Genomic DNA, 10,000 nt, shown 5'->3' on the forward strand with positions numbered 1-10,000 from the left:
TTAGTTCGACATTACAAGAATTTGTGTAGAAAGTAGGGAAGGGACGGAGGGGTACTGTGGTTAACTCTAAGGCTGTTTACCCTGCCTTGGTTGTTTTGTTTCTTATCTTCTTTTTTTTTTTGATGAAAAAAATCAATAAAAATATGATTGGAAAAATAATCTAGGAACGGGACCAGTGCCGTTTGTGACGTCACAAAACAGGTGACTGAGGCAAAAGTATATCTTGTAGCAGAAGTAAATTGTCATTGCTGACAGGAGAGAGACACTGGTTGCTGGTAGCCCCGGTGGCGGAAACGTGGAGGAATCCTTTTACATGTTTTCTCACAACTGTCCACCAGATGTCACGGTTTGACTCTTCTGTGTCGGCGTGAAGGCATTTGAACTGAGTGACCACAAAGCAAACACGGAAAAGACAAACAGCACATATTTGTCTGTCCGCCTGACTGACTGACTGACTGTCTCTCTGACTGACTGGCTGGCTGGCTGGCTGGCTGGCTGGCTATCTGACTGAGTGACTGGCTGGCTATCTAACTGACTGACTGACTGACTGACTGACTGACTGGCTGGCTATCTAACTGACTGACTGGCTGGCTGGCTGGCTATCTAACTGACTGACTGGCTGACTGGCTATCTGACTGACTGACTGACAGGTGATCTGGGTCAGGAGGACTCACCTCCCGGCTGATATGTGTCTCAGCTCGCTCCACCTGCAGCTGAACCGGGACCTCATCAGCTGACCGACAGTTCGCCGTACGCAGGGAGCCGCCATCTTCACTGTTTACATAACGAACGGAAACACGTGACTATACTTGGCGCCTTCAAAAGAAAATCGGCGGAAATAGGCAAGAGTTATTTTTGATATAGTTCACAGACGTTTATACACTGGATTCATTTTACAGGAACGTTCGACCGAGCACACTTATGTTTTTGATATTATATTTGCTGCTATGATTTTAATTCTGTGAGGTTCTAAATTAAGAGTTTTATCAGGTAAAAACAGATGATCGTCAGCCACACTCTGATTGGTCAGCCTGAATCCTGGACTTTGGTCTTAATTTCAATAATAATCTGATTTGGCAAGGGGGGGTCCATTGACCAAAGCAGCGAAGAGATGACCGGCTTGTGTATTGCCTTTAAAAATCTGATTATTAACAGTGACTGCTGGGAGAAGTTAATTGTGAATTAGGCAGGAAACAGGACAATCAGGAATCAGGAATCTTTTAATTCTATTCTATATGCCTTTTGATACAAATCTATTGCCTTTTCTATGTTTTTTGTTTTCAAAAGAAAGTCCAGGCTCCGGGAGGTGATTGGACACGTTCAGCAAAACCAAAGTAATAACAGGACATAGGTTGCATTTTGGTCCTTTGTCATTTTGTTGGTTGCACAACCTGCATGTCAAGACAGACACATTCTGTAGGCTATTACGTGCAGCCAGAGGCACCTTCTGCAAAACCAAGTAATCACAGGGCACTGGACGTATTTTCGTATATTGGCATTTTGTTGGTTGCACAACCTGCATATCAAGAAAGACAAATGTTGTAGGCTATTACGTGCAGACAGAGGCAGGACATGATTGGCCAGTGGGGTGAGCGCTGATTGGTTGGAGGTTGGAGATGGCTGGTGCATAAAAGAGAGTTGGAAGAAGAAGGAAACCCTCTTCATCAAACTCAGTCACCTGGAGCTCTGTGCCAACAAGTGACACGGTAAGAGTCATTTTCACCTCCTGATCTTTTCGAGAAATCCTTTCTGCTCATCTTCACCGTGAACTTTTGGCCAAAACCAGACAAAAGCAAGAAATGTTTTTTTTAAACTTGTTTAAAAACATTTTTTCTCAACGTTAAGGAAAGATTCTATTACTACTTGCTCAAATTTAAAAGAGAAAAACCGTGAGTTGATATAATAGAGTGAAATGTGTCAAAACTAAGGAAATAGGCATAACCACGCCCCAAACTCTTTTGATTGGTCGACGCAATGTTTCTTTTCTACTTTTGGATGCATGCAGTTAACAAACTCGGGTGTTTTGCCAACTTTGTGGCCAGGAAAAAAGTACAAATGATTAACAAAGCAGAAATGAAAAGTAAAAACATCAAACAACAAAAACATTTAAAGCTTCACCATAAGAACGAACCACTCTAAAAACAGTGCGGACTTGAATAACAGAACTAAAATTTAAAAACAAGAGTGAAGAAATTGATCTAGAGTTGTGCTTTCTGTTTTCCACAGACGCTACATATTGTTTAAAGTAAACTGTTGCCTATAGCACGTATCGCGAGGATAATCAACATGATTATCCTCCAGCCACCAAAGGTGGAGCACTCAAGGTAGAAGTGAGAGTCTTTGCAACGACCAATCAAATGAATATGGGGTGTGATTTCCGCCGAGGGAAAAAAAATCTTGTGTCCGGGACAGCTCCAACATCAGCAGGAGGATGAAGATTTTAGGCCAGGACCAGTTTGGCCGGTTAGACTAGAACTCAACTGGGTGGTATCCTGCTTCTTCTTTAACCAGCGGCACTGTAGCTCACCATGTCAAAAGCAACTAGTTTCAATTTCAGGAACATTAAAATGCTTTATAATTCCTTTCTTTTTTAAATTGATTCATTCTGAGATTTCCAAAACGTGTGTGTGTGTGTGTGTGTGTGTGTGTGTGTGTGTGTGTGTGTGTACAGTCATGCCTAAGGAAAAGACTCACATTAACATTGTGGTCATCGGCCATGTGGACTCGGGGAAGTCCACCACCACCGGTCATCTCATCTACAAGTGTGGAGGCATCGACAAACGGGCCATTGAGAAGTTTGAGAAGGAGGCCGAAGAGGTCAGACTGGCATCAGTGAAAACACAACAGTCACAGTGTAACAGCACAACACCAAACATCACAGATCACCCCCACAATATAACCACTAGACAAAGACCACAACAGCTACATAACGGGGTGACACCGGTGCAGTGCAGTCACAGTCATCAGGTCGACATGGTCTTGCATTTTCTAAAGGTGAGTGTGACTCACTGCCAGGCATCCGTTTGCTATGCTTACAGATGGGAAAGGGCTCCTTCAAGTACGCCTGGGTGCTGGACAAGCTGAAGGCAGAGCGTGAGCGCGGGATCACGATCGACATCGCCCTCTGGAAGTTTTGCACGGACAAATATTACATCACTATCATCGACGCACCAGGACATCGTGACTTCATCAAGAACATGATCACTGGAACCTCACAGGTGATGCTGTAGTCAGTCACAAACTGACTGTGTCCCTTTGTTGTCTGGACAGCAGATGTCGCTAACTGTTGATGTTGCTACAGGCCGATTGTGCTGTGCTGATCGTGTCTGCCGCCACTGGAGATTTCGAGACAGGGATCTCCCCCAGCGGTCAGACCCGGGAGCACGTTCTGCTGGCCTACACGCTGGGCGTCAAACAGTTGATTGTCTGCGTCAACAAGATGGACTTGGCGAACTACAGTAACAGCCGATTTGGGGAGATTCAAGGGGAGCTCCAAATATACGTAAAGAAGGTCGGATACGACCCGAAGAAAGTGCTCTTTATTCCAATCAGCGGATTCCAAGGTGACAACATGATTGAAAGCTCAGATAAGGTAAGTGACATCACTTCCTGTCCCCTTGTTAACTGTTCACCCTCCTGAAGTCCCTGGAAGATGTTTTTTGTGAAATTGTTCTTGTGTCTCCTCAGATACCTTGGTACAAAGGACTCACCTTACTCCAAGCCTTGGACACCATTCAGGAACCAAAACGACCCATCGAAAAACCTCTGAGGCTCCCTCTGCAGGATGTCTACAAGATCGGAGGTTCCTTGGTGTTGGCCTTTCTTCTTATGGGGGTCAAGTGTCAGTGTGTGAGTTTGAATGTCACTCTCCTTTTTGGATCCAGGTATTGGGACAGTGCCAGTCGGCAGGGTGGAGTCAGGGCTGCTGAAGCCCACCATGTATGTGACCTTTGCCCCTGTGAACATCACCACAGAAGTGAAGTCAGTGGAGATGCACCACCAGTCACTCGCAGAGGCTCAGCCAGGAGACAATGTTGGCTTCAACATCAAAAATGTCTCAGTCAAAGATATCAAGCGGGGTATGGTGGCCGGGGACTCGAAGAACAACCCTCCTGCCGGTGCAGCGGACTTTACTGCTCAGGTTGGTCTCTTGGGTCCCTTGGAGCCTTGGACCTGCAGCCTTGCTCTTCTGCTCAGCGTTTCAAGTTCTGTGCCCAAAAAAAGCCCACAACTTTCAGCATGTTAATGAGACCCCAAAACTCTGGGCCAGTGGTACAATCACAGTGTGGGCAAAAAACTGGATGGGTGCTAATTATCTGTTGTGACTGGCTCTTCTCTGCTTCCAGGTGATCATTCTGAACCACCCAGGTGAGGTCCGTAGCGGCTACCAGCCAGTATTGGACTGCCACACTGCTCACATTGCCTGCAAGTTTGCAGAGATCGAACAAAAACTGGACAGGCGTACCGGAAAGAAGCTGGAGGATAATCCCAAGTGTATCAAATCTGGAGATGCTGCCATTGTGGTGCTGATACCCTCCAAACCCATGGTGGTGGAGCCATTCACGGAGTTCCCAGCACTGGGTGAGTCCAGGGTTAGACTCTAAATACTGCCAACGCTTGAAGAAGGAGGGACTGAAGTGTGTGTTTTTGGTTGTGTGATTACAGGCCGTTTCGCCGTCCGTGACATGAGGCAGACAGTGGGGGTCGGCGTGATCAAAGGAGTCACCAAGCAGAAAGAAGATTCAAGCTGCATGAAAGGGAGCAAGACAAAGAAGAAGTGATGTCACTTCTGACAGCCAATGTGTTGTGTCCACTCATCAGTTTTCAATTAAACTGTCTTTCAACCAGTGACCAATAAAAGTTTCTGGTTCAAACTTCTTTGACTTTTCTGCTGCTGTCTTTCATAAACAGGAAGTATGACAGGAAGTCGGCTGTGCATTCATGCATGTGCGTGTGTGTGTGTGTGTGTGTGTGTGTGTGTGTGTGTGTGTGTTTGAGTGAGTGTGAGTGCGCTTGTGTGTGTGGCCACAGGTTGTCACGCCACATTGTGCTGCTTAAATATGCAGTCACGCGATGTGGTAAATTCCTGTTTTCACAACGATCATAACATGTGACAAGGAGATTGTTGAAAAAAAAACACAAAAAAACCCCCCGCCACAACCAACTAAACCATCATCAACATATCTGACGGCTCCTCAAGCCAAAGGGACTCCACACCACCTACAATTGGTCCAGGATTATTTTACGGACATTGAGAGCAGTGTAATTCTCACGTTGTGCCTGTTGAGGCAAAGTTCCTGTTCCTCCTGTAGATGGAGGTTCTCGACTTGCACTGTCCAGCAGAGGCAAGAACAATGGGGAGCACATGGCCAGTCAAAGCACTAAGTATTAGTACCGGGGGAGGTTAGATCACACAATGATTCCCAAGCTAGCACAACTGCTGCTGCTCAAGTCCATCAGGGGATGGGTCAAATATGGTGGACAAATTTCATATCCTTTGGAATGTGACAATCAGTGGAACTTTGATAAAATGGCATCTTGTCCAGGATGTCCAGGGATATTGTATAGACAAACCCCCACCACTCTCAGTGCTGGAAAAAAAAAACAGTATACAAGATGGATCTCAACAGGAACATTTTCTCATCAACCACGGGAGGAAAGTGAAGAGTGAAAACTGACAGAAGAAGACAGGAGTGGAGTGTCTGTATTGGCCAAGCACGAGTCAGCTGACCGAAACCGCCCCCTCCTCTGTGGCAGCGCTTTGAGTGGATGGAGATGTGTAGATGGCATAACAGCTCCACCTTCTCCAGACTCTCTAATGTTTTGAGTGTGAGTTCAATAGTAACGGGGAGAAAGAGTGAGACGCTGCATCGCACTGTGAGTCTTCCTGAGGGGTATTTCATGTTTTTTGTGCTAAAAATCTTTAAAGAGTGTTTTTAATTAATCATATGGATAACTTAATAATACTGTGCACTGATAGGTAAATACATATGTATATATATATATATATATATATATATATATATATATATATATATATATATATATATATATATATATACATATATATATTTATGTGTGTATACATATTTATTGATTGATTGATTGATTGATTGATTGATTGATTTATGCGTGCACACACACACACACACACACACACACACACACACACACACATATATAGTCAGCCTTAATATTTCTATTTAATATTTCCAATACTTCCAAATTTATTCATACATCATAAGAGTAATACAAGTTACCTTACAAGTTATCTACAAATATATATACTGTATATATATGTATATATGTATACATGTATATATATATATATAAATATAAATATATATACAGAGACAGAGAGAGAGAGAGTAAATGCTGCTATTTAACATTTTTTCTCTGTAATAGAAATTTTGAATTTTTTGCCCATTTGTACATGAAATGCGGCAGCAGGAAACTGAAGAGACAGAGAGACTATATCAAAACCACAATAACAACTTGTCACAGGACGGGTGTCATCACTCATGACAGAGAGGAACAGAGAGAGAAAGAGAGAGTGCGAGAGAGAGAGAGAGAGAGAGAGAGAGAGAGAGAGCGAGGGAGAGCTGACAACACCACTCCACTTCAATGTCAGTGATCAGCCTGAGGGAGAAGATCAGAGTACCAGTTCACACTGTGATTTCACACAGCAATGTCAAAGCAGCCTCAAGTCAGTGTGACATCACAATGTTTCAGCTATGTGATTGTGTCTCCTGTATAGGTCACTGAATGAACCCCTGGACAGAACACACAGCCTGATCAAGGGGACTGCCATGGATGACAACATGACGATCTTCACCACAGAGGTAACAAACCCCATGTCCAGCTGAAGGTCAGACCTGCTCTCAGACCCAGTGCAGATTTGTCCAGGTGACTCAATGTGTCTGGTGTTTCCTGACAGGACCCGTCCAACTTCAGCATCTCAACCTTCACTGAGGAGGACTATGACTACCCCAGTCTGATGTGTGACCGGCAGTCGCTGCGGCTCTTCCGGAGCCAATACGAGCCACCTTTGTTCTGGATCATAGCCCTGGTGGGCGGGCTCGGTAACCTGGCCGTGGTTTGGATCTACCTGAACTTCCAGCGGCGGCTGAAAACCATGACGGACATCTACCTGCTGAACCTGGCGGTGGCCGACCTCCTCTTCCTCGTCACGCTGCCATTTTGGGCGGTCGATGCGTCCAGCGGTTGGAGCTTCGGCTCGGCCCTCTGCAAGATCAACGCCTCCCTCTACAGGGTCAACCTGTTCAGCAGCATGCTGCTGCTCGCCTGCATCAGCATCGACCGCTATGTGGTCATCGTGCAGACCACCAAGGCTCACAACTCACGGGTGGAGCGCCGCCGCAGCAGCATAGTGGTGTGCGTGGGGGTGTGGCTCGTGGCCTCGTTGCTCACCGTCCCGGAGCTCATGTTCGCCACCCCGGCCGAGGTGGACGGCCACCGGTACTGCAGGATGGTCTACCCATCCGAACTGGGCAACCGCAACAAGATTTTGATGCTGTCGCTGCAGGTGACCATGGGCTTCTGCCTGCCCTTCATCGTCATGGCCTTCTGCTACAGCGTCATCGTCGCCAAGCTGCTCAAGACGCGCAACTTCCAGAAGCACAAGGCCATGCGGGTCATCCTGGCCGTGGTGGCTACCTTCATCGCTTCTCAGCTGCCCTACAACGGCATACTGGTGGGGCAGGCGGCACAGGTCTCCAACACCACTGCCGCAGACTGCGAGAAGATTAAACGCATCGACATGGCCGAGCAGGTGCTGAAGGGCGTGGCCTACACGCACGCCTGCCTCAACCCTTTGCTCTATGCCTTTGTGGGTGTGCGCTTCCGCCACGATGTGCTGCAGCTGCTGCGTATCTGTCGCCGCCGGCCGGCCCTCAAGGTCCAGTTCAGTAAGTCGCCCCGGAGCTCCAACAGCGAAACATCGCAGGCCCTGTCGCTGTAGAACACCGAGCGGCGATGCCAGAAGATGACATTGTCGCCTTCTTTTCTGTCAGGACCTGCTGCTCATGCTTCAGTAGTTTTTTTTCTTTTCGGTTTATTTCAGAATATTGCAAATGATGAAAGTGGACAAGGAGATTTCTGTGTCGGCGAAAGAGGGAAAGGAAAAAACACTTGTCATCATTTGACCCCTCTGTTTTTATTAGACGCTGAATCACCCTGCTTAAACAGGAAATGCATCACAGCACAAGTCATCTGACTGGAGTGTGATCGGCTTCTCCATCAGCACTTTGTTTACGTCGCAGCTGCAAACGGATGCTAACGGACGCTGCAGGAAGAACCTTGGCGGTCTGTCGCTTTGTTTCTCTGAATGTCTGTCTGACTGATAGCGTGACAAAAAACATTAAAGTGCCTCCAAGGTCTGTGTGAGTGTGAAAAACAGGAGGAAGTTTATTGCGCACGCACGCACACACGCTGCCGTTCTCACATCCTGTCTGTTTCTCAACGTTTGTTCTGCAAAAAAAAACACACACACACACACACACACACACACACACACACACACACACACACACACACACAAACACAGATACACCGATGTGTGTGATTAGCAGTGTGACAACAAAACAGGAAGAGATGGGAGCAGGTAGACAGACAGACAGACAGTGCAGGATCTGTCTCAGAACAGGTGTCATCGTTCAGGCTTCCGATTGGTAAACATGTCTCACTGGTGCACGTTATAAATACCTAGGATGGTGAACGACTACTTCGGTTCTACAGTCGCAGTAGCTCCAACTGACGTACACACAAAGACACACGCAAACACACACTGGCTGAAATAGTGGACAGTCATTATGCGACTTTTGGGTTGAAGGGAAACACAAAGCAGGAGTTGCTTTTCCGTCACAGTCAATGAGGCAGCGGCCGTGCGGTCACAACTGTCAGATGGTGGGGAAGTTTCACCGGCCGACTGACGTGAGCCACATCCTGCTGAGATTGGACCGACACTGCGAGCGTGACGAGGCTCCCTGGTTCTGCGCCTCCTGCCTTTGATGTCTGCAAGCAGCTATGTTATCTCTGGTACCTCTGGTTTCAGTCTGAGAGAAACCATTGGGGTGTTACTGGAAACTGAGCAGCAAACAGCTGAATCAGTGTGTGTGTGTGTGTGTGTGTGTGTGTGTGTGTGTGTGTGTGTGTGTGTGTGTGTGTGTGTGTGTGTGTGTGCGCGTGTGTGTCTGCGTGTGTGTATGTGAGAAGACAAGTTTTTGACAGCTGAAAGGAAGGGCTCAAACTAATGACTGGGAACTGCACCAGCGCTATGGATGAGGACGGCAGAACAAACTTCTGCCAGTCCAGCAGGTCACATGTCACCGTGGAGGTGAGTGAAACACCTGAAGCCTCACAAACATTCATCGCACCTCCATAAAATGACACGACGTGCTAACCTATAAGCAAAGGAAGCAGTTAGCTTAGCACAACCACACTTTTCACTGACACCGTTCGATTCCTCTGCTGCTCGACACTGAGAAAAAACCTTGTCTTCACGCTGCAGGTTTATGTGACGGCCAGAAATGCAACGCAGGTGTCCAGCAATGGCAGTAGAGTGGACAGAGTTGAGAGTTTATATTTACAAAACAGCAGCTGCTGTCAGTTTCGAAGCGGTGACACACAGACAGATGGATGTTTTAAGTGTCTCAATCGATCCCTCTAAACATACATAAACGTACATACACGCTTTACTGTGAAATGACAGTTCAATTGACTCCCCGTTAAAACAAACTTCTGCTGTGATTGAGTGATTGGTGTGATGTGGTTATATCATGTACACAGTTTTGTGTGTGTGTGTGTGTGTGTGTGTGTGTGTGTGTGTGTGTGTGTGTGTGCGTGCGTGCGTGTGTGTTTTTGTGTGTGTGTGTTTCAGGAGCCTTCCTGACCCTCGGCCCCTCGCTGACTCAGCGCTGCGTTTCCACGGGGACAAAGGCTTCGACAGAGCAGCAACACAAACAAAAGGCAGCCATGTTTC

The 10,000-nt window shown here is 46.8% G+C and overlaps 4 protein-coding genes across 8 annotated transcripts in view; 3 read left to right on the forward strand and 1 right to left on the reverse strand.

Annotated features, from left to right (window-relative positions):
* ttc19 (tetratricopeptide repeat domain 19) overlaps positions 1 to 813 on the reverse strand; it is a 3,694-nt gene extending 2,881 nt beyond the window's left edge. The window contains exon 1 of the mRNA XM_076022154.1: positions 675 to 813. Within this exon, the coding sequence (XP_075878269.1) occupies positions 675 to 769 (95 nt within the window). The 5' untranslated portion in view covers positions 770 to 813. The remainder of the gene's footprint in view (positions 1 to 674) is intronic.
* A 733-nt stretch (positions 814 to 1,546) lies between these two features.
* On the forward strand, positions 1,547 to 4,874 carry LOC142885564 (elongation factor 1-alpha-like). Of its 2 annotated transcripts, none has more exons than XM_076022155.1 (8): positions 1,547 to 1,706; positions 2,672 to 2,854; positions 2,950 to 3,218; positions 3,302 to 3,592; positions 3,688 to 3,802; positions 3,885 to 4,141; positions 4,347 to 4,581; positions 4,666 to 4,874. In XM_076022155.1, the coding sequence occupies exons 2-8, from the start codon at positions 2,674 to 2,676 to the stop codon at positions 4,779 to 4,781; spliced, it is 1,464 nt and encodes a 487-aa protein (XP_075878270.1). In that variant the 5' UTR covers positions 1,547 to 1,706; positions 2,672 to 2,673; the 3' UTR covers positions 4,782 to 4,874. The 2 variants fall into 2 exon arrangements, with proteins under 2 accessions (XP_075878270.1, XP_075878271.1); XM_076022156.1 differs by having other exon boundaries at positions 2,672 to 2,817; positions 3,039 to 3,218.
* An 880-nt stretch (positions 4,875 to 5,754) lies between these two features.
* Positions 5,755 to 8,416, forward strand: ccr9a (chemokine (C-C motif) receptor 9a). 2 transcript variants are annotated; one of them, XM_076022157.1, is made up of 3 exons: positions 5,755 to 5,894; positions 6,758 to 6,842; positions 6,938 to 8,416. In XM_076022157.1, the coding sequence occupies exons 1-3, from the start codon at positions 5,770 to 5,772 to the stop codon at positions 7,979 to 7,981; spliced, it is 1,254 nt and encodes a 417-aa protein (XP_075878272.1). In that variant the 5' UTR covers positions 5,755 to 5,769; the 3' UTR covers positions 7,982 to 8,416. The 2 variants fall into 2 exon arrangements, with proteins under 2 accessions (XP_075878272.1, XP_075878273.1); XM_076022158.1 differs by having other exon boundaries at positions 5,775 to 5,877.
* An 843-nt stretch (positions 8,417 to 9,259) lies between these two features.
* The window catches only part of bfsp2 (beaded filament structural protein 2, phakinin), a 5,833-nt gene continuing 5,092 nt past the window's right edge, over positions 9,260 to 10,000 (forward strand). The window contains exons 1-2 of one of the 3 annotated variants that reach the window (XM_076022161.1): positions 9,260 to 9,355; positions 9,899 to 10,000. The exon at positions 9,899 to 10,000 is cut by the window's right edge and continues 518 nt beyond it. The gene's annotated coding sequence lies outside the window, so the exon portion shown is untranslated. The other 2 variants (XM_076022160.1, XM_076022159.1) reach the window with 2 other exon arrangements.

This window comes from Nelusetta ayraudi, unplaced genomic scaffold (assembly GCF_046127955.1).
Source record: "Nelusetta ayraudi isolate G7.1 ecotype Tasmania unplaced genomic scaffold, CSIRO-AGI_Nayr_v1 ptg000011l, whole genome shotgun sequence".
Lineage (NCBI taxonomy): Eukaryota > Metazoa > Chordata > Actinopteri > Tetraodontiformes > Monacanthidae > Nelusetta > Nelusetta ayraudi.